General features: G+C 40.9%; 2 protein-coding genes across 3 annotated transcripts in view; one reads left to right on the forward strand and one right to left on the reverse strand.

Annotated features, from left to right (window-relative positions):
- Nucleotides 1–24482, forward strand: part of LOC143935924 (uncharacterized) — a 79271-nt gene that overhangs the window by 2023 nt on the left and 52766 nt on the right. Inside the window, exon 2 of the mRNA XM_077460121.1 lies at nucleotides 11530–11613. The gene's annotated coding sequence lies outside the window, so the exon portion shown is untranslated. The remainder of the gene's footprint in view (nucleotides 1–11529; nucleotides 11614–24482) is intronic.
- Nucleotides 14273–24482, reverse strand: part of KCNH6 (potassium voltage-gated channel subfamily H member 6) — a 329313-nt gene continuing 319103 nt past the window's right edge. Inside the window, exons 10-14 of one of the 2 annotated variants that reach the window (XM_077460119.1) lie at nucleotides 24373–24472; nucleotides 23946–24236; nucleotides 18683–18863; nucleotides 17390–17588; nucleotides 14273–16373 (exon numbers count right to left, since the gene is read on the reverse strand). In XM_077460119.1, the coding sequence (XP_077316245.1) occupies nucleotides 16104–16373; nucleotides 17390–17588; nucleotides 18683–18863; nucleotides 23946–24236; nucleotides 24373–24472 (1041 nt within the window). In that variant the 3' untranslated portion in view covers nucleotides 14273–16103. Of the gene's footprint in view, nucleotides 16374–17389; nucleotides 17589–18682; nucleotides 18864–23945; nucleotides 24255–24372; nucleotides 24473–24482 lie in introns of both variants that reach the window. The other variant, XM_077460118.1, reaches the window with a different exon arrangement.

Genomic DNA, 24482 nt, shown 5'->3' on the forward strand with positions numbered 1-24482 from the left:
ATAGTAATATGGTGTGACCAAATCCCCCTTTTTTTTGATAATGTTTTTTGAAAATGTCTAGGTGTTTTAAATAAGCCTTCCAGGAGGTAAATGTCTTGTTTGCCAAAATCGGGATTGTCCCGGGAAAATCGGGACAGTTGGCAACTATGGTAATATGAATGTGAGGTAACAGCACTGAGTGCTGTAATAAAAATCAAAAGGTGCGTCAACAAAGGATTAGTGTAAGGGTGTGCACATTTATGCAACCTAATATGTAGAAGAATACATATCGGCCTAAACTGAGGAAAAAAATTGTTTTGATAAAAAATTTGGGATATTTATTATAGCAAAAAGTAAACAATATTGTGTGTTTTTTTAAAATTGTCACTGTCCTTTTGTTTATAGCGCAAAAAATAAAAACCTGCAGAGGCAATCAAATACCACCAAAAGAAAGCTCTATTTGTGGGGAAAAAAAAGGACATACATTTTGTTTGGGTACAACATCGCATGACCGCGCAATTGTCAGTTAGAGTGATGCAGTGCCAAATTGTAAAAGGTGCTCTGGTCAGGAAGGGGGTAAAATCTTCCGAGACTGAAGCGGTTAAAGGTGCAAAAAGTTCTGAAATTATTTATTTTTGTCTCATTTTTTTACATCACAGAAACCTGACATTTTAACAGGTGTGTGTAGACTTTTTATAGACACTGTATCTAACATTCTTAAAATGGCTCCCTCCCCCCTCTCAGTGCCTATACCAACTAACCTGTGGAAGAAAGATCTGTATACTTACCTATTTTCAGGCCATTCCAGTTCAGTCACTTGATCTCCCCTGTGTCAGCCAGCAGCAGCTGCAGGGAAGAGGAGAGATCGCTTGACAATGGCTGGAATGCCTGAACAGTGATGTGACCCATAATCTTACTATGGCCCATCTCTTGTGGGCTCCCTCCTCTTCCCTAAAGCAGCCTTAAAATAGGTAAGTATAAAGATTTTTCTTCCACAGGCTAGTTAGTGTGGGTGTTTGGAAGGGGGAGGGAGCAGTTTTAAGATTAGTTAAATATATCTTGGAATACTACTTTAACCACTTGCTGCCTGCCCACTGTCAAATGATGGCTGGGTGGTGTGGCTCTCGTTTGGGTGGACGTCATATGACGCCCTCCCAGAGCGACCGCTCTCGCGTGGCCGCACCATGTTGCTAGGACATGGCGTGACCCCGATCTGTGTAAAGAGCTGCGGCCGTGCCTCTTTAACCATGTGATCAGCTGTGTCCAATCACAGCCGGTCACATGTAAACACGGAGATGCCGGTAATCATCAGTGCCCTGATTACAATTAAGTGCCCACCACTGCCAGCAACCAGTGCCCACAATTGCCACTAATCTGTGCTCACAAGTGCCAGCAATCAGTGCCCACAAGTCCCAGCACACTCAGCGCCCATTAGTGATGCCAGTCAGTGCTGGCTATCAGTGCTGCCCATCAATGCCCGTCACTGCTGTCCATCAATGCCACCCATCAATGCCCTATCTGTGCCTACCAGTGCCGCCTATTTGTGCCCTGTGCCTATAAGTGCGGCATATTTGTGCCTCCTCATCAGTGCCATCTAATAAGTGCCACCTCATCAGTGCAGCCTATCAGTGCTGCCTCATTAGCCCCCATCAGTGAAGGAGTAAAATTAGTTATTTACAAAATTTACTGACAGAAACTAAGAAAAACTTTTTATTTTTTCGACATTTTTGGTCTCTTTTTCTTTTTTAGGGGAAAAAAGAAAACCCAGGAGCGATTAACTTCTTAAGCCAGGGACCTTTTTGCTGGCCAAAGACCAGAGCATTTTTTGCGATTCGGCACTGCGTTGCTTTAACTGACAATTGCGCAGTCGTGCGACGTTGTACCCAAACAAAATTGACGTCCCTTTTTTCCCACGAATAGAGCTTTTTTTTTGGTGGTATTTGATCACCTCTGCGGTTTTTATTTTTTGTGCTATAAACAAAAAAAGAATGACAATTTTGAAAAAAACGCATTCTTTTTTACATTTTGCTATAATAAATATCCTCCAAAAATGTATAAAAAACATTTCTTTTCCTCAGTTTAGGTCGATACGTATTCTTCTACATAGAAAAAAAAATCGCAATAAGCGTTTATTGATTGGTTTGCGCAAAAGTTGTCTACAAAATAGGGGATAGTTTTATGGCATTTTTATTAATAGTTTTTTTTTCTACTAGTAATGGCGGCGATCTGTGATTTTTATCATGACTGCGACATTATGCCGGACATATCGGACATTTTTTTAACACATTTTTGTGAGCATTGTTATTTATACAGCAATTGGTGCTATACAAATGCAGTGATTCCTGTGTAAATGACACTGGCAGTGAAGGGGTTAACCACTAAGGGGCAGTGTAGGGGTTAAGTATGTCCTGGGGAGTGATTCTAACTGTGGGGGGCGTGGCTACGTGTGACACATCACTGATCTCTGCTCCTGATCACAGGGAGCAGAGATCAGTGACACTGTCACAAGGCAGAATAGGGAGATGCTTGTTTACATTAGCATCTCCCCGTTCTTCCTCACCATGAGATGATCGCGGGTATCCCCTCTGTCGCAGTTCAGTGCCTCTGTGACAAAGGAGAGACAGAGCACATACGAGGGGTTTACATTGGCTGTGGGTATTTTAGCAACAAGGTGGGACATGATGATGCAATCTCTGGGAGGTTTTTGGTCAGGCTTCAGGGGGTCTGTAAATGGCCTATATCTATAGCAAGGGCGTTTTTAAACTTTGGTCAAAGCCGCACAGTTTGTAGTTATCTACAGTTTACCTACATAGGCAGCTTTCTGGTAAAGGCAAATTAACCCTTTAATGTCCATAGTCTGGGCCAAGGCCCGATTTAAAGATTTTTTTTTTCATTTTGGGAACATCATTTCACAGCTGCCTGCTCTTCAAGGCTTTGGTTATATATGGCGGACAGGCCTATTTGTGGATTTTATTTTAACATAAGGCACTTTATGTTTTCATGTATATTTCCTTGTATGGATTTTCTGCCATTAGCACAGTACAAGTTATGAGGACATTGGTGGAGGAGAAGGAGAGAGGGAGGCAGAAAGGGGAAGTTGGGCACAGCAGCTGTAAGGTTGTGCTCTGCCAACATGACAGATGGGAGAGAGTCATGGGAGTAGAGCTGATGGGATGAGAAGAGTCCTGAGTGATGCTGTTAATGCCATACAGACTTGACACGGCACAAAGGTGCTGGCAGGACAGATGGGAAGGGCCAGAGCATACAGATGAGCTGACGGGGAGCACAGTTTGTGAAGGAAGAGCTCTTGGCAAAAATAGGAGTACAGGTGAGGGGAAGGGCCATGATGCCTCAGAGGGGAGGGAAGGTGGTGACGCAAGAGCTCTAGGGATCTACCACCAGGATAATGTAGAGGTGTAGAGTAGAGGTGAGCTATGGCTTAATGAGCAATTTGAAGAGAGGTGATAGGTGGGGATGTTGATGACAGCTCCAGGTGTTTGATCTGATAGCATCTTGGCAAAGGACAGTGTGTGATGGGCTTGTATGTTTGCCATAAAGGAGCCCCACACAAATAAACCAAAGGTCAAACCTATGAAACAGTCAGGCCAGCTGAACAAGGCCCTTTAAGAAGTAGTAAGGACTAGGGCATGACGTTTGTATGCGGATTTGCTACTTCCAGTACAGAGATTGTGTAAAACTTTCTTAGGATTACTGAGAACCTGCTCTTTGCCTATGAAGTTTATTGCATGATATGCAAATCAATTTCCCATTCGTTCCCATGTGGCTGGTCCAATTCTTCCCTGTGTGGTTTCTCCCATTCTTTCCTATGTGGCTGATGCTATCTTTTCTATTTAGCTGGTCACATTCTTTCTTATGTAGCTTGTACCATTCTTTCTTATGTGGCTGGCCCCATTCTTTCTTATGTGGCTGGCCCCATTCTTTCTTATGTGGCTGGCCCCATTCTTTCTTATGTGGCTGGCCCCATTCTTTCTTATGTGGCTGGACCCATTTCCTTCTTATGTGACTGGTCCCATTCTTTCCAATGTAGCTGGTCCCATTCTTTCCTGTGTGACTGATCCTATTCTCACCTATTTGTAAGGTCCCATTATTTCCTATGTGGCCGGTCCCATTCTTTCCTTACGTGACTGATCCCATTCTTTCCTATGTAGTTGGTCCCATTCTTTCCTGTGTGGTTGGTCCTATTATTTCCTATGTGGCTGGTCCCATTATTTCCTATGTGGCTGGTCCCATTCTTTCCTTACGTGACTGATCCCATTTTTCCTATGTAGTTGGTCCCATTCTTACCTATGTGACTGGTCCCATTCTTTCCTTACGTGACTGATCCCATTTTTCCTATGTAGTTGGTCCCATTCTTACCTACATGACCGATCCCATTCTTTCCTGTGTGGTTGGTCCCATTCTTACCTACATGACCGATCCCATTCATTCCTGTGTGACTGGTCCCATTTTTACCTACATGACTGGTCCCATTCTTTCCTATGTGACTGGTCCCATTCTTTTCTATGTAGCTTGTCCGATTCTTTATTATGTGGCTGGCCCCATTTTTTCTTATGTGGCTCGTCTCATTCTTTGCTACGTGGCTGGTTCACACCTACACATTAAAGTTTAGTGTGTGTTTTTTTAAGATCATACGGACTCATACACACCTACGTACATATGTGCATTACCACATGTGCGCATAGGTGTTAATGGGCCCTAAGGATACATTCGCACAGGCATTTAGCCACACTGGGACTGCCAGCGGTGCATGCATCCACAATCACCGCAGGTAATCTCGGCCTGTGCGGACAGCCACGAATAGCTGTGGCCACTGACAGCCTGCCATTGCTTTTAACAGGCTCAGCAGCTGCAACTATCTGCAGACAGCTATCAATTTCAGCGGCAGGATTTTGTAGATTCTTGTTGCTGGAATTCTCAGCGTGGACAAACGTGAATGTATCCTAAGTTTTTTTTTACAGACCGTAGGCAGCATAGTGTACAGTCAGATCCAAACACAGTTTCTGACTTTAAAAGTGACCCAAGCTGTGAATGTTTTTCATTAAAAAAAAGTTATAAATAAAGACTCCAAGGCTAAAAGCTGGCAAAAAATGCATATTTATTAAAGTTTTATATTAATCTCTAAAATGCAAGAATAAAAATGTTCACAGTTTTCTATTGTCCGGATTCCTGTTGTTTCCAGAACCCAGACTTGTCGCCACAGTTTACCTAAAACAGCACGCCCCATATGGCGAGAGCCACGGTCCAGTCCAACTCATAAACTCCCCAAACCCTTACAAAGGAAGTTACGGGAATATTACAAGTATCTCTACCACCACAAGGTTCTTCATCAAACCTAATAACAGAATGGCTTGTACTTTTGCAATGGCGAGGCAACACTTTTTAGAACACATTAAATGTAAATATATGCAACAGTTCCAATTTAACGTAATATTTATGGATAATGCATTCTACAGGGTGGGTTTACAGCATATCTTTAATACAGGCTTTAAATTGTTTGCAATTACACAATTAGGGGTTGTTACAGGGTCAGTTCACCCACAGCTGATATTTCAGTTATGAGTGGACATTAATGGGCTGAATTACTTTTTGGCTTTTATACAGTACCTCTGGAAAACACTATTGGTTAGCTTTCTTGTTTTGCAACTCTGACCCATGCTTCCATGGAGTTGCACCCCTCCTGTTATAGCTGTTGGAGGCTTACTTTGCCTGGTGTATACTCAATACAACAAAATAAATATCCAACTTTTCCCAATTGAAGTGGCTGGAGTAGAATGGGAATGGGGACTTAAATGTCAAATTCTTATCACTGGTGTGCCAGAGAGATAGGAGCTCCACTTGTCAACGTCTACCCAAAGATGTTGCAGCTCATACAGAGCTATAGAAAAACGACTGTCACATTCACCGTTCATTGCCTACTTTCAAACATTGGGGGGAAAAAAAAATGGGTCATGAAAGAAATACTCAGTCTGACTAATGCAGCCTGCTTTTAGGTCACTTTTCCCCATTTACGGGTCTATGAAACAGACATTTTTTAAGATATAAGTTGAAGGCAGCCTCTATTATGTCTATTCATCCTCGGTATTAAAACACAGCTGCCTTTTTCTGGACCCTCCAACATGACCGCTCCATAATGTACAAAATAATCAGCTCCTGAAGTTCTCCTTATCTTTCTGTTAAAAATCACATTGTCTTTAGGAATTCCTGTTGAGAACTTCAGTGAATCTAATCAAAGGTACAAAGAAGTTCAGGGCAGAATATTGCGTACCTTGCGAACTGAGTCATTTTGCAGCTTCTGTATGTTTAGCGTTCCCTCCTGGAAAAAACAAAACAAAAAACTTGTATACCTAAATAATTGTTTTGCTTGGATAAGGCCTTCTGAAAGCTTAAAGAGTTACTCCACTTTTATTGAGAAAAACTATCCCCCCTCTGGGTGATCTATGTACATTACAAGGATTTTAAAGGGGTTGTAAAGGTAAATGTTTTTTCACCTTAATGCATTCTATGCATTAAGGTGAAAAAACATCTCACAGTGCCGGAGCCCCCAGCCCCCCCGTTTTACTTACCTCACCCCTCGAAAGTCCCGCGCTCGCTCCCGACTTCCTCTTCACCACTCAGCCTGGCCGCTGATTGGCTGGAGTGGATGGATTGAAGGCAGCGCAGCCATTGGCTTGTGCTGCTGTCAATCACATCCAATGACGCGGCGCGCCGGGGGGCGGGGCCATGTGATACAGCGAGCGGCTATAACCACCGGCTGTATCACGGGAGCGCGCCCGCAGGTGCTTCTCACCATGCGAGAGAGCTCGCATGAACGTGAGAAGTACCTGCGGGAGGAAGCAGAGACACCCGCGAGGGACCCCAGAAGAGCAGGTTTGGGGCCACTCTGTGCAAAACGAGCTGCACAGTGGAGGTAAGTATAACATGTTTGTTATTTTAAGAGAAAAAAAAAATACCTTTACAATCCCTTTAACTTTCTTGCAGATTCCTACCTTTTGTTATTTTAAAGAAAAAGTTGTCTGCAACCCTTTGGACGTGATTTTTTTCCTTGGGAGTATGTCAACAAAAATGACATTTTTTGTTTTAGAGGATGCCCAAAATCTGACTTGTATCTTAGTGCAGACTTCTGGGAAAATCAGTGAGCCGATCACACAAGCAAGAAATGACATATCTGGGGGTGTTCTGTATACCATCTGTGTACAGAACGCCTCCAGGTTGTCATATTGCATTTTATTTTACAGAAAATTACAGAGCTGCAGATTGAAAAGGAAAGGTCATTTTTAATAACATTCAATTACTATATGACTTGTGTTGCAAGTGTATATGATATATATATATTTTTTTGCCCTACAAAAGTTTCTACAGTGCTTCTATTGCTGCCAAAGGGGCCATACATTTGATAACTTCTACATTAATTTGTGTTGGCCTGGTCAATCCATGGTTCCCAGCAGGGGTGGACTGACAACTCATGGGGCCCCCGGGCAATAGGAGATTATGGGGCTCCCAGGCAATCAGAGATTATGGGGCCACACAGTATACACAAACACACACACAATATGCAATCACACAGTATACACAGACATGTTTCTATTGGCTGAGAAGGTACTGGAGAGGTGGGGCAGCTATAATCTCTGGATTTTTAGACCAAAAGGATGTCGGTAAGGGACATTTCAGAGACTGATGTAAAAAACCCACACATTTTTACATACTTTCCCTGGTTTTACTGAAGCTGGCAACCCTGATGGGGACCCCCTAGTGGCATGGGGCCCCTCGGGCAGTGCCCAAGTGGCCCAATGGTCAGTCCGCCCCTGGTTCCCAGGTATAATCAGTGCCTAAAAGCAAACTTGTGCTTTGCCCCTGCAAGACAAAACAATATGATACGCTTAATATCCCTTTCTTCGTACAAGATGGAACATTCAGTCTTCGGGAGCAAGGGAATATAACCTGTACACCCGTGTGTGAAGAAACGTGTCATTTGCCCTCTTTCCTCTCATGTGACAACAAATATGCTTAGAGATTGGGCCAGCACTGTTGCATGTGGACAGGGAGATCATTTCTTTTTTTTATTTTCTTGCTCCTAGCAGCTCATCAGAATGGTGGAAAAATTAAAGAAAGGTATTTGCTGCTGGGGAGAACACAGGTTCACTATAATGGCGATCCATGGTGGAGCTCAGCTCCACAACTTCCCAGAGCAGCCCTTACTGTTTAATTGCCCAACTGTCAGGCTGTAATATTAAAGGGAAAAGTAGGTACTCATAGGAAAGAAGTTTTCTAATTGATACAGGGTGCACCAATAATTAAGTTATCTTAGGTGTTGCAGAAGCTTCAGTTCAAAATCATATGCTAATCTGTATTGTCAAATTCCAAAAATGGTTCCTTGCACATGTAAACACTTAACTTTATATGTTTAAAATGCATTTTTACTGTTGACCAAATCCACATTTATTTTGATTAGTGTTAACATGGCCTCACTGATGTATGTTGGTTATCTAATGACAACCAAAATGATCAGAAAAAAACAATACGAATGAAAAGTATGTAAGTTATTTGAAGTATCAGTGAGTTGTCATTAAAGTGTAAGTAAACCCGACTCTTGTTTTCAGCCAAGGAAGCTGCCATCTTTGCCTCTGTTTAATCTACAACTGCCATGATGCTGCACGTGTGATCAGTTATGACACCAGCCATTGGATGGTTTGACAGTTTGGTTGAGAGCACAACCAATGGGAGTGTTACATTTCCGGCATGTGCCGTAAATGAAACTGTTTCATGGTTTACGTCCGCTATAAATACCAGAAGAGAAGCTGTACCCTCCTTGTTATCATTGCCTTAAATGTGACCGACGGCTCCATCACCTGGCAATGACAATGAAGCACATTTGTCAATTGTATAAAAAGTATCAGGATCTGTAACTTGATATAAAAAAAATAAAAATAAATTGGTAATACAGATTGTCCTTTTAAATTGTTGTATGTTCTCTCTAAATTTCCAGGAATTCCTCCTAATTTTCCAGGATTGACGTGGAAGAGCATCGAACCGGAAAAGGTTTCTGATCATGTGACCACTGTGAGAGCCAATCACAGCTTTCACAAGATATAGAAGATTCACTGTCTCCCAGGAATTAAGGCCTATTTAAAGGGCTATTGGGATGTGGCAGAAAGAATCAAAAATATCTATAGGCTGGACCTTGTATCCAGAACCCTGGCATAAGTACCTGATGACTATTATACTAAAAATACAGTGCCTTGAAAAAGTATTCACACCCCTTGAAATTTACTTATGCCAGGGTTCTCACAGTGATCACATGATCGGGAACCTGCCTGGTTGGCTCCTGATCAAAAGCCATGGTTGAGAACTGCCAGTGATAGCTTAGTAAGTGTGGGGCAAGTGCACTGTGAGTGCTCTCTTAGAACACAACCTCAGGCTGCTGTGGACGCATATTTGTGGCAGCCGGGTGTTAGAACCTACTTCTCCTGCCACCGCATATATGCGTCACAGCCGTCAACTAGAAAAAAGCATACAGCCTCAGTATCATTGTTGGGCCTCTTGCATATGATACTCCTGTTTGAGAATATACCTTTTTAGACTGAATTTGTTGTATGCATTTGCACATATTTTTAATGCGCATATGCGGTCACGCATAGTCAGGGTCACTCGAGCATTTTTGCTCAAATGTGCAAAAACATATTCTCCTGCACAGTATGTAAATGGACATTTGTGCGTATTTGCAGGAATTTACACGCATGAGGTGTAAATTACTGACCAAAAAAGCAGAAGAATGCACAGCGTTTGTTTACACGCCTGTGTGCATAGGCACATAACAATTAATGGGCTGTATTTTAGCTTAGTAAAAAAAACAAAAAAAAAACTGTACTAAGCTTTTTCAAGCTGCAGTGTGCAAGAGGCCAAACAAGGAGTGAATTCTTCTAATTTTTAAGTAGCCTTTAGAAATGGAAAATGTACAGTGGACAGACACCAGGGAATATTTATCAAAGCTGAATTCCAGGCAGGTATAAAAAAGCACCCTGTTATGTTATTGTTTTAAAAAAAAAATCATATAGATTAAAAGTAGCCAGTGTAAGTATCTGAATTTGTCTTGATATAAGTCTCCTGTAATCTCTTGCACAGCAGCACTCAGAATGATCCAGGACATTAGGCCTCTCACACTTTTCTGTGTTGCAGAATGCTGCACATCAAACACTGGAAGCTTCCTGACTGCACTGGAGAGCAGAGTGATGATGTCAACAGGTTGCTGCTGCTCCTTCATTGTCCAGTCACAGGCTGGGGCCAGGCTGTATGATCCAACTGGATATAGTAGGAAGGGAGATCACAGGGAGTGGATGGCTTGCCTGTACTGCCTGCCAGGAATGCAGGGATCAAGGCTGCATGAACACCTGAGCGCTTCGTTTTCCTGCAGTTTTTGCTGTGACTTTGATGCTTTTTTTGCCGCGATTTTGTACAGGTCAAATGGTCACCAATGTAAAAATTGAAAAAAAGAAAGAACAAAGAAAAATGCCTGTATTCTGCCTAAAAAGAAGTTCCAGAACTCGTTTGAGCTTCAGGCGTTTTGGAGCTTCTGGCTTCAGCGTTTTGGAGTGGAAATGTGAACTATCTCTATAGAGAATAATTGTTTTTTTTTCCCCTCCAGCTTTTTGTAGCTTCAGGCTTCAAGCTACCAAATGCTCAGGTGTGAATAGGGCCCAAATTGGCTGAACGGTGTTACAAAACCTTTGGGCGGTAAGACTGCTCATATATATGTATTTCAGTTGTGTAGTTAGCTGTTTGCCTGGAGTTCAGCTTTAAAACCATGGTATACAGTAATACAAAGTAACTTGTACATTTCAGCTTTCAGGGGTTTTTTTTCTGGTCAAAGTTATTGAGTTTGATAGCTTGCTGTCAGTATTTACACCATTCTTTGTTCATTCCATACAGTAGTTTTATGAAATATGCCCAAATCTCAGCTCTAAAATCTTTCAGGTAACTAGACTGGAGTAAAGTAGTAGCAGAACTGGCATCTAAACATATGTGTATATTGCAGTTCAGTTTTGGGCAACCTATTTGTCTAATACTGCTGAGAAGCTACATATCCCACTATGACCCATTAACTTTCACGTTGGTAAAGGCAATTTATCAACAGCTGAAGCAACACATTACTGCTATATAAACCATGTGATAACTGTACACTGTATGAAGTCCCGTTTGGGACCAAGCAGATGAGGCCCAATAATATCGCTTGAACTCATTGGGGTCGATTTACTAAAACTGGAGAGTGCAAAATCTGGTGCAGCTCTGCATGGTAGCCAAACAGCTTCTAACTTCAGCTTGTTCAATTAAGCGTTATCAAAAAAATTAAAAGTTGATCGGTTTCTATGCACAGCTACACCAGATTTTGCACTTTCCAGTCTTAGTAAATCAACCCCCTTTATGTAACAAAGTATTTCTAAATGATATTTTATGGTCTTCCCTGCTGTTTCTAAAATGTTAGAGAAATGTACCTCATTCCATTTTCTTCCTTGTATTTTATTTTATTGCTTCAAGGTGACTATAGGAAAGATTGACTCTTGAACTTACTCCAGCATCAACTATATGCCTTGGGTATCTGCACAGTGCACTTTAACTAAGGTATGTCTAGCATCAGCTATATACTTTATTATTCCCACCTTCTCTATAATAGTGTTGGGGTGGTGTTATAGAACAGAATTTGACCAATAAGTCTCATTTGTTAAAGTTTCTAAAAAAAGAATTGTCTGAAGCTGGCCATAGATGGATAGAATTTCCATTTCAACTTTTTTATTGGTTTTCAAAGAGGGGATAACAAAATAGCTGCCCACTCAGTAACATTTACGTCAGACACAAGCAAGCATGTCAAACAATAAGGGCAGTCCAAGGTATAGATGGGTAGAATTTTTAATTCTTAGGAAAAAAAATTTGAAGGAGTGGGATGGAAGATTTTTCTTGAAAGAATTAATTTTCTAACAGTGTATGTGGTTTTTATTTGGTAAAGTCCATTCATTCCAAAATCAAATGTTAAAAGCAAACAAAATCTGAGAATGTTCTGAGTATTTTCATATGAATTTTCCTAAGACTTTTTCTAAAAATTTTCATTCAAACTTCTATCCATCTATGGCCAGCTTTAGTCTGTGTTGCTCTATCAAAACCCATCTGGCATTTGCACTAATTGTTTGTGACAAATCTTCTCTCAGATGCTTCTGTAAATGTGAATTATTGTGTAATGAAATATGAAAATAGCAGTCTCCAAACTGTAGCCCAGGGGCCGGATGTGGCCCTCTGCTTGCCTGTATCTGGCCCTTGGGGAACTATTCCTTCCACAGACACAAATGATGCGGCACTATTTCTCAGAATTACACTAACAATGGGGCACTATTCCCCCTACTAAAACCAATGATAGGGCATTGTTTAATCTCACTGACATTGGAGCATTTTCTACTGTCCAAAGTCAAGCCCCCCTAAGGCCTGAATGACAGTAAACTGGCCCTTTGTTTGGACAGTTTGGAGACCCCTGACCTAAAGAGCAACCTTTTATAGCTTCAACTATAATGACACTGCTTTGAAGCTGAATCCCTTTATTGCAGCCAGAGGGTGCCTACAGTCATTCCTATTCCAGCTGCCATATCTCACACTATGTGGTGGATAAACAATGGATGAACAACAAAAGAATGCGGTACAGACATTATGCACACAAGCATAGTTAATTCTTTGGAGGAGGGTGTTAACATCCAACCTAGCTGATTCACTTTGCCCATAGAGATGTGATACTAGGATGTCTGCTATGGTATTAGACTGGCCTACAGATAAACAGTGGGGAAAATAATAATTTGATCCCCTGCAGATTTTGTAAGTTTGCCCACTTACAAAGAAATGAAGGGTCTATCATTTGTATCATAGGTGTATTTTAAATGATAGAAACATAATATCAACCAAAAATGCAGAAAAAAAAACACATGGTGCAAATGTTATAAATTCAGTTCCAGTTCAGTGAGTAAAATAAGTATTTGATCACCTACCAACCAACAATAATTGTGGCTCCCACAGACTGGCTACAGTATGTGCTCATGGGGTACACAAATTAGTCCTCTCAATTTAAGAAGGTGCTCCTAATGACCAGTCATTATGTGTATAAAAGACACCTGTCCACAGAATCTCTTTCTTCTATTAAAACTCACCATCATGGGCAAGACCAAAGAGCTGTCAGAGGACGTCAGGGACAAGATTGTAGACCCGCACAAGGCTGGAATGGGCTATAAGACCATCAGCAAGAAGCTTGGTGAGAAGGAGACAGCTGTTGGAGAGATTATTCGCAAGTGGAAGAAATACAAAATAACCATCAATCGCCCTCAGTCTGGGGCTCCATGCAAGATTTCATCTCATGGGGTAAGGATTATCATAAAAAAACTGGGGGATCAGCCCAGAACTACACAGGAGAAGCTTGTGAATGATCTCAAGGTTAGCATCTAAATATTTCAGAGAAGGATTGGGAGAAAGTGCTGTGGTCAGATGAGACCAAAATGTAGCTCTTTGGCATTAACTCGACTTGCCATGTTTGAAGGAAGAAAAATGGTGACTATGAGCCTAAGAACACTGCCCTTACATTCAAGCACAGAGTTGGAAACAGTATGCATTGGGGTTGTTTCTCTGCTAAAGGTACAGGCCAACTTAGCTGCAATTAGGGGCCAATGGACAGGACCATGTATTGTAAAATCATACCACCAAGGCAACAAAGGAGTGGCTCAAGCACATTAAGGTCTTAAGGTGGCCTACCCAGTCTACAGAATTATTCCTATAGAAGATTTATGGAGCGAACTGAAACTTTGAGTTGCCAAGTGACAACCAAGAAATTTTAAGGATTTAGAGAAGCTCTCTAAAGAAGAGTGGACCAAAATCCCTCCTGAGATGTGTGCAAATCTGGTAACCAACTACAAGAAACCTTTTACCTCTGTGCTTGCCAACAAGGGTTTTGTCACCAAGTACTAAGGCCCCTTTCACACTTGTGTGACTTGTCCTATGACTTGGGACTGCCAAGCTGGGGAGTACTTCACATTCCCATCACACACGTTCCTGGATGCGCTCTCGGATCTGGGTGCTGCAGCAACAACCAGCTGGATACTGGTTCAATGACACAAATAGCATCCAAATGGGTAATTTATTGCATGATCACAACACAAGGATAGTGCAACGTTTCAGAGCCGTGCAGGACCCCTTCGTCACATGCCCGATGAAGGGGTCCTACGTGGCTCCGAAACGTTGCACTATCCTTGTGTTGTGATCATGCAATAAATCACCCGTTTGGATGCTATTTGTGTCGTTCCATGGTGTGCTGACAAATATCTTCACTGTGCCAAGCTGGGGAGTCGCATGACAAGTCGTACCCCATGATTTCCAATGAGTACCATTCATATCTGTGCGAAACGTATCTTAGTCATGTTTTGCTTGGGGATCAAATACTTATCTTACTCACTGAACTGCAAATCAATTTATAACATTTGTATCGTATTTTTTGGCTCTATCATTTACAATATACCTATGATAAAAATCATAGACCCTTAATTTCTTTGTAAGTGGGCAAACTCAGCAAATCTGCAGGGAATCAAATAATTATTTTCCCCAATGTATTAACATTTCCTGTCTGGCCTTAAACATCCAGGGCAAATGTTGTTCTTTCATGTCTGTGAGCACCTTAAAAGTTTTTCCTTTTCATTTAAAAAACTGTAACTTTCTAGTTGAAAAGCCAAACATTTTAAAACACAATCATAGTCATGGAATTATTAAGTTTAACAAATGTTGGCAAATAAAGTGAGCAGTATTAAAAGTTCTTTTTGACTTGAGAAGTTCGTTTGCAGCACAAATTTGTTATTACGCTCCTACTTAGAACCTTAGTGCTATGCATTTTGGAATATTAACCTGTAATAATAAATTATTGTCAGCACTGTTTTGAACTCTGGTCCAGATTTCAGCAGTGGAAGACTTTGGGATGATCCATTACAGTTCACATAGCTGGAGACAAGAACTTATATTTTCCATACACACAGATCTCATGCTCCCTGCTACCTTAATCTCAGTTACTTCATCGTTACTCTAGTTTTGGTTTAGCAGCAATTAGGAATCAGGTTCAGCAAGGAGGAAGATTTCAAATAATTGTTGTGTGGTAACAGCCATGTTCTAAACTGGCTAAGCATTCCCTGTGGTAACCATATTTGTCCCCCTCCTCCAGTGATTTTGTGTAAACTCCTTAATCAGGAATAACAAATTTATATTAGATATTATTTGTCAGTGGCTCAGCCCTGCATCCAGAAAATGCCCTTTTTGTTTTATCCTGACCATGCAGTGTTTTTTTAATGGTATTTATACTGTATATGTGCTTAGGTTGATGTTAAATATTCCATCTAGAATTCATATATTATGATATAGTCTAGAAATGTATGCATAATTATGTTGGTTGTGAGTTAAAATGTTATTTTTATATGAAAGTATATTATTTAGAAAAAGAGATGTCTTACAAGTCTATGGTTGAGTTATACATTGTTTCATCATACCAAGTACTTCAATTACTTTTTCCCCTTCCTTTGATAGAGGCTCTGACTGACTGCATCATTTATGAACCTCCTTGTGAAATGTTTCCTGACATTGCCTATACTATTTTTCCTAAAGCCCGAAGAGTGCATGCTTAGTGTACACAGGTTGTATGTGGGATGGAAGAACTAGAAATTTGCTTTATTTTGTCTTGTCTTCAACACTGCATTGACACTGCCCTCTTTTTTGGGCTTTTGACAAAGAAGTTGAGTCTTTCCAGTTGACTGCCACTTTGTAAGTCTTTCCCATAGAGGAGAATCTTACTAGGGCATAATATTATCTGTTGGTATAACGTCTTGAAGGGGCAGGGACCCTTTCTGCAAGAAGAAAAAGTTGCCATCACCTTGAGGTCTGATCTGCCTTCTTTGGAAGTGCATTCTCGTCTTTTCTCCGCTTCTGGTAAAAATGCCCACATGAAATCTATCCTATGCATAAATGGGAGAGGGAACTCAGACTAAGATATCTTTCTCCCCTTCTCCACTTTTGAGAACAGGCAATCTCCTTCTGCAGCTTTCTCCACATCCCTAACTTCCAGGAAGAACTGGGTCTGAAAGGTGTCTATGAAATTCCAAGTCTGGAGGAGAAGGACACTCCAGATGCTCAGGGAGAGAGGGGAACCGGAAGCTTCCTAGAACTGCCTGGGTGGGGGGTTCTGTAGGTGGGACAACGTGGGCCCGAGAAAGTCCAGGTCCAGGAATCAGGCCAACAGGTTCCTGGGGGCTAATGCTCAGATGCAGATCATTCGACTTAAGGTTAAGAGGTTCTAAGTCATTGTAGTCAGTCAGTCCAGGACTCTGTAGAAACAAAACAGATGATGAACAAATGCATAAAACTGGCAAAAAGATAAACCTATAAATGTACAGAGCCTTTTTAAAATGATTTTGGGCTCCCTTAAGCAACACGTAAAGGCATGTTTAAAGTACCGTAGTGTTCCTACTGCCTTTAGGCTGGGTTTATGCTATTGCGAATCGGATGCAGTTTTCCCTGGATCCAATTTGCATATCAGGAGAATGTGGCCAGCTCTCCATGGAGCCGGTTCACACATCCCTGCAGCGGTTCTGATGCGAATTGCACAGGAGTCCTGTGCATCTTCTGGTCCGTTTCAGGTTCTAATTCAGCCAAAAATTCAGATTGAAATCGGACCCGAAACGGTGAACAGGGAAGCCCCGGACCCCTGCTCTGAGCCGCTCCATGCGGTAGTGTGAACCCAGCTTCAAACAGAAATAAATCATACTTTTGCTCCAGATGTATGTTGCAGATAATGTATATTTGTACCTGCAGTGACGGCTCAATAAAAAGGGTGGTGGGCTTTGCAATATCAGGACTTTACCATCTTGATGAAATATATCTCACCTTTATATTGGCTTTTGAAATTTACAAATGCAGCCATTTAGACATTGGATGAAAGGTTTCGCACTGGGAAACACTTTTTGAAAGATAAATAGTGCATTTTATATACAACTATATAGATCAGACCAAAATGAGGGACAAATGAGAAGGAAAGAGGGGCAGAGGGATTTTGTTCCAAATCAGGGACAGTCCCTCGAAATCAGGGACAGTTGGGGGCTATGGCAAATGTGCTAAAAGCAAAGAAACTGACATGAATAAAGTATCAGGCCTGAATGACTGTGTTACCGGAGCTGTGTGTTGTAAATACCTTAAGTGAAGATTCAGCAATTTTAAACATGAGATTCCTTTTGACCATTGTTAAAAACACATCAGTGATCCATATGTTGTCATATATACCAAAAAACATTTTGAACTTTTTTTTAAGTTGTTTGTTTTTAGATAATTAAACTGTGCACCTTACCTGGAGAGGAGAGATGGGGGAGTCTGCTGGAAGAGATGGGCTTCTGTGTACAGGCTCCAGGCTCTTGGATGCTGAGTGATAAAGACCTAATGTATGGGAGCTGGGAGAGATGGGGCTATATGCAGGGGGGATCTGGGACAGCTGTCTCTGCAACAACTGCAGTATAATGTTGATGTCCGAAGACATTCTGGTCTCCAGCCTGTGGGAGAAATTGAAATTGATAATTAATTCCTTGTGACTGATGGGCCAAACTTTTCAAAGAAAACAATAGATGCTAGCCTTGAGGTAATGGCACTGATATATTGTGTGCAGAGGGGGTTGGTCTATGGCTAGGAGGACCCCCAGCACAAGAGAGGTGGAAGTGCAAACAGAGGTTGTATTTATAACAGGGATGGTTTCCATGATTGTTGGGGTTACAGGGAGGTTTAGGGTTAGAATATAGAGAGGATTATTGTGCACCCAAAACTACTATAAGTTTAAGTATTATTTATATATGCAGCCTTAGCTGATTAATGGCCCAGGTTGTGCATTTGGGGTCAACTTGAAAATTCATACTTAAAGTAGAACCATGGGCAGAACTTTTTTTTTTTTTTTTTTTTTTTGCCATCTGTGTCTCCATCTCCTGTCCCATAGTCAAACCAGGAAATTCCTGCAAATTAAGTATCCCTTGCCCCCCCCCCAGGGTCACCAGAACTAGTGTCCGCATTGGAAAATTTTCCCTCTTACTTTTTTGGGGACAACCCAAAATTTGGGATTTTCTTTTCACTTTTACTTTCAATAATAATGGTAAACAGGACATTACATTAAAGCACAAGTTCCCCTCATCACATAACGTATTATGCATGTCAATTTTTTTTCTCATTTTTTATCTTACTTAATTACTGTCTCATCTTCTTTGCATGCTTCTTAATTTTTCTATATCTGCCTCACTTCATGCAGTTTAAATATATATATATATATATATATATATATATATATATATATATATATATATATATTGCTGATTGTAAATGGTGGTCTGCGCAGATATGGCATACCTTTGTGTTTGCAAAAAATAGTTGCTGGAAACATGATGCACACTGGAAAATAAGCATGAAACAACTATGTTTTTTCGTTTTGTGAGGTCTACTGTAAGACCTGCGGCTTTTGTGAAGAATATATATATATATATATATATATATATATATATATATATATATATCTATATATATATCTATATATATATATATATATATATATATATTTATATATATTTAGTTATTTTTTTCTTTATCCCTAGTTGGTCTGTCACACCTTTCTAGTTGAGCCTGCAGTAGTTCCAATCTGGATTCAATCTCTCCGGGCCGATCGTCAGGGCTAAGTGGGGGTTCCAGAGAATTGTGCACCATTGAAATATGTTGAAGGGTGTCTGGGCACGCAGATGAGCGGTGGTCACTCCAGAAATTAAACAAGTTGGGAACTTCAATAGGAGATGCTAAATTGGGAAAGTAATACAAATTTTGACTGTAAGTATTTACGATTCAGGCAAATGAAAAAAAAAAAGAAAATGAGAGAATAAGAACAAAATAATAACAAAAAAGAATGTGCAAAGCTCACAAGACAAATGAGAAACACATCTGCAAATGGAAACTCGTTAGAAAGATATTCTTTGCTCTAGGCAGGGTATACACTCTTCCATTTGGATTGCAGTTATATTGCATTTGCTTTGTGTTTGTCCTTTTAGAGACAATATCTATTGTGAATGAAGCTACAGAGCACATTCTTGGATAAGACATGTAGCATTCAACTGTGTTTAATTCAAGTTGAGACCAGTATTGTCCACTGCACATCTATAGAGACTAATTGACCAACGTCATGTCCTAAAATGTTGATTTTGTCCATGTAAAAATAGACAGATGTTTTTTAGTCACCAATATCAAAACAAAAAACAACTTTGAAGTGTTTTAGTCGAGCTTTCCCTGTAATCAATATCTTGTAACCAGGTGTGAATCATTTGCTCCAATTCTCTTTACTAAATACATATGTTTCAGGTCATATAAAGAAACAATGCCACCTACCCATTCAGGGAAAAGTGACAGTGCTCCCTGATAGCCCACCCTGCAGCATGGTATACTCCTCAATTCACCTCCTTTCACTGCCTCCAGTATTTGAGGTGTCAGAGCTTATCTGGGTGGATGATGCCAATGTCCCACCCATGTGACAGTGTTTGAGCCTGGCAATTGACCACTCAGATTCAAGCCATGCCACACAGCACTCCACTGCATTAGACCAAGAAGCATGTGATTAAAGGGGTGCGCAGTTGGCGATGGAGTGCAGATTGGTAAATAAACTTTGCTAAAAATGTGGGCTATAGACTAAAGTGTCTCCTTTCCTATAATGTGCCCGATGGATATATGTGGCACCTATGTATGTAGAGGGAGGGGGTACTATGCTCTCTCCCTTGTATATGATGAACCTTTGGTATATTTGTATATGTCTTTGACATGTAATGATGCAGCTAGTTTATAAATATTGTTTATGTCCATGGCATTTCACTGGGCCCTCTCACGCTAGAATGAGCTCCTTCTACCACATGTGTGGGACAATGTATAGGGAAAGGAGATATACAGATGGCTGGTACAATAGATTACACTTTCAACAGCGCAGTAGTGAATGATGGACTTCCCAACATGTTTCTCCCATATATCGGGCTTCCTCAGGGGATGCTGTCCATTTGCAGTGTACAGCGTCTTCTATATCTCCTAAAAAGGGGACCAGAAACTGCCAGGATGGCTAGATGTTTGGCTGCATCAGATAAACCATGCATTTAGGGGGACCGTAGATGGCAAAAAAGGACCAAATGGATCGGTTCTGCAGCTGGCTTAATGCCAAGGGCCACGCACCTCCGGATACTGTGATTACTCTAAAGCTGGATCTGATGTAACGGCATGCTTGTGTCCCTTGGAAATGTTTAGCAGGAAGCATACCTGCCTGTTTGGTTGGACTTTACTGTTACCCACTTGAGACAGAGCCACTTATTTATAAAACATATTAAAACTTTATTAAACAAAATATAAAAAATCACGCTTATTGCGTTAGTACGCCATTAAACATAACATTCTCGCATCACTACATAAGTCATTCTAGATACTTCTGTACACAACACCTCTTTTTCAAACATCTATACTTCACAATTCAAAAATGTGGAAGTGTATGCGTGTTCATGCGCTGGTCTTGCACGTGATTTTTTAAATATTGTGTATAATAAAGTTTTGATATTTTTTTAGAAATAAATGACTCCATCTCATGTGGGTGTCAGTAAAGTTCAACCAAACAAACAGGTATGTTTTCTGCTAAAAACTTCCTATACTAGACATTTAGGATATGGCATGGGTAGAGGTTGTATATTTGTCTCTTTTTGGACAATGGTCCTTCCCTTCTGTATGAATAGTAGTGCACAAGGGATGGGGGGATTACTAATTCTAGTTATTCTAGTGATTCTAAATTTAACTTTTTTTCTTTAAAATGTCATATTTACCTGCTTTGTGTTTTTGCACAATGTTTTTGTACAGAGCAGCACCTATTTTTGCACCCCCCGCCCGCTGGTGCTCCTTCCCCCTTCTGAGTGCCCCATAGCAAGCCGCTTGCTGTGGGTCACTCATGCAGGCTCAATCCCAAACCGTGCTTTCTGCATCTATTGACACAGACATTTGACCCTGCCCCACTCTCACTTATCATTGGCTGTGATTGACAGCAGCGGGAGCAAATAGATTTTACTGTTGTCTCTGAGCCAATGAGGAGAGAGACAGCAGAGAAAGCCTCTGTTCTTGTACACAGGGATGGATTGAGATCGGGCTCAGGTAAGTATAAGGAAGGGGCTGGGGGGAACTGCATGCAGAATGTTTGTCAAAAAATCGTCTGCCTTTAGAACCACTTTAAAGCTAAAAAGTAAGAATTGCAGGCGCTGCAAGGCCTTACTTTGTTTATTTTGTATTCTTTTTGTGTTTTCTTGTTTGTGATACTGTACCATTTAAATTCTAATAATAATTCATAATCTTTGAAAAATAGGGGTTATCAGGATTTCACTTTCACTGCCTCTTTAAAGGATAACTGTACTTTTAATAGCATTACCCTGTATAGGGCCTCCTCCGCCTAGCATCCCTTTCAATGTTATAGTTACCTTCTCCACCAGAGCAGCACAGTCACTCCTGTTCTACTTCTCCCACACAAGGATCCATTCACATGCATTAAAGAAGCACAGCCCGGCAGGGAAACTCTTGGAAAAGAGGCTTTGCAGTGCTTAAGGGGCTGCACAGCACAGATTGTGACATGCAGACAGTGAAGTAAAGCACTTGGAGGGGATTCTGGAAGGAGGCGGTGCGCCTATAAGGATAGCTCTTCCATATATACAGTTATCGTTTATTATTTGATGTAATATAATTCAGTGAACATAGTATTTGCAAGTCTTTGGATATTGCAATGCAAAATACAGTATATAATAGCTCAGACCTGGTTATTAATTGCATTTTAACTGGGCCATCAAATGTTTACATGGTATTTAATTTAACCACTTCATCCCGGAAGGATTTACCCCCCTAATGACCAAGCCATTTTTTGTGATTCAGCACTGCGTCGCTTTAACCGACAATTGCGTGGCCGTGCGACGTTGTACCCAAATAAAATTGACTTACTTTTTTCCCAAAAATAGAGCTTTCTTTTGGTGGTATTTGATCACCTCTGCGGTTTTTAGTTTATGCGCTATAAACAAACAAAGAGCGAAAATTTTGAAAAAAAAATATATATAATTTTTTTTTACTTTCTGATACATATGCAAAAAAAAAAAGTATATAAAAAAAATGTATTCATTAGTTTAGGCCGATATATGTTCTTCTACATATTTTTTGTAAAAAAATCCCAATAGGTGTATATTGATTGGTTTGCGCAAGTTATTGCATCTAAACTATGGATAGATTAATGGATTTAAAAAAAAATGTTTTTATTGTTTTTACTGGTAATAGCTGTGAGCTGTGATTTTTAGTGGGAATGCGACATGGCGGCGGACAAATCTAAACCCAAATTACACTTTTTGGGGACCAGTGACATTATTACATTGTTGAAAAAATAATCAATTGTCGCAATTTACTGTGAGAATTATAATTACTAAAGTAGCTGCTTACTTCCACCTACAAACAATATTATGTGCCAACAAACAGTGCTGCGCTACTCAATATCTTATAATATGACTAATCCGTAAGCAATATACTAAGTGAAAAGCAATAGTATCATACAAATTGACTGCGACTGTGGGTCGCCGGTGGACATCGAGTTAGCTTGACCTGCGGGCACAAATGCACTCCTGCCCATGCTGACGTACAGCTACAGCGATTCACGCAGGAGAGCCAACCTGCCCCCTGTATAAAGCAGTTAAACGGAATGTATTGCATTTTGATAATTTTATATATTTTTTTTTATACATTTTGACTTGATAAATGAGTGATGTCTTGATATACAAGTAGCATCATGTCACAACTGAGTATAAAAGAGAAAAGAGGTGCCTCTAAGGCCCCTTTCACACTGGGGCGGTTTTCAGGCGCTACAGCGCTAAAAATAGTGCCTGTATAGCGCCTGAAAAAACCGACCCCTTTCACTCCAGTGTGAAAGCCGGAGGGCTTTCACACTGGAGCGGTGCGCTTGCAGGACGGTGAAAAAAATCCTGCTAGCTGCATCTTTGGAGCGTTGAAAGGAGCGGTGTATTCACCGCTCCTAAACCACTCCTACCCATTGAAATCAATGCTGCAGCGGCGCTTTGCGGGCGGTTTTTGGCTGCTAGCGGCCGTAGACCGCCGCTAAAACGACAGTAAAGCGCCGCTAAAAATATCGGCACTTTACCGCCGATGGCCGCACTGCTGAGCTGTACGAGCGCTTCAAGTATAGCTTTTAGATCGCTCTACTGCACGGTAGTCTTCCAGGTCATGATTGCAGACTGACAGCGGTGAGAGCCGGTGGTGAGGAGGGCGGTCTATGTGGACAACTTTATCCCAGGTGCTTGCATACTTAGATGTGCCTCTTTTAATCATCAACCATGTGAGTTGCTAAATGTTGTACCTTCATTAAATGTAACCATATTGATACACTTAGAGATGCCTCTAATCCCCTTGTGGAGGCTTCCATTTGTGGATGGACATTTTATGGTTACACAACCCATCACATTGCTATAATTTTTTTATATGGACTATAAACTGAAGGACTTATGAATAAATGGTTGTGGAACGAGTCATCTGAGTTTCCATTATTTCTTATGAGAAAATTTGCTTTGATAGATAAGTGCTTTGGATTACAAGCACGTTTCTGGAACAAATTATGCTCGCAATCCAAGGTTTTACTGTAGTAGTGTTCTACTGATCCTTTCAACAATAGAAAGTCTATGTGTTGGCTCAGTTTAATTTACTGGGGAGCGGTTTTGCCCCCCCCCCCTCAACTATGGATATATTTCATATCCCAAGGGAACTTTTCCTGTTCAGTCTAGCTCTAGAATGAAAAAAAAAAGATAAAAAAAGTAGTCAAAGTTATCAATCACCTGAATATGTCTCCACTGTCTCCAGCACCTTCCTGCCCCCCTCTCGATTGCTGATGTTGGCTGTCACCAAATTGACCACTGCGGGGATGAACTCCTGCTTTTCTGTGGAAGCCAGCCTATCCATGCAACCTGAGTTTAGTGGTTTGGTTTCATCATCACTGGTTTGGGAACAAGGAGTGGTGCTGCTGGCCAAATCATCCCACTGTTCCCTGCTCATTGGCCGTTGGATGTTGCTTCTTTCAGAGTAAGTATGATACTGTTCAGCATCAGAATTCAGATCCTCAAGACCATCTGCGAGACATGGAAGAGCTGAAAGTCAATGAAACATTTCTAAATAGTTTGCATTGATCAAATTTAACACTCAACATCAAAACACAAACACAAATATTGCTACACGACCAAGTGTTTTTGCATGTTTGACTCTTACCATGTTTCTTTCTACGTCTTCCTGGTTGTTTGCATCTACGTGTCCTACGATAGTTGCAGTTGTACTCGTCACTTATAGGGGAGCGTGGAATACTGTCTGCCTGATAATGG

The sequence above is a fragment of the Lithobates pipiens genome, unplaced genomic scaffold (assembly GCF_037356315.1).
Source record: "Lithobates pipiens isolate NorthernLeopardFrog02 unplaced genomic scaffold, aLitPip1_a1.2 Scaffold_28, whole genome shotgun sequence".
In the NCBI taxonomy this organism is placed as follows: Eukaryota; Metazoa; Chordata; class Amphibia; order Anura; family Ranidae; genus Lithobates; species Lithobates pipiens.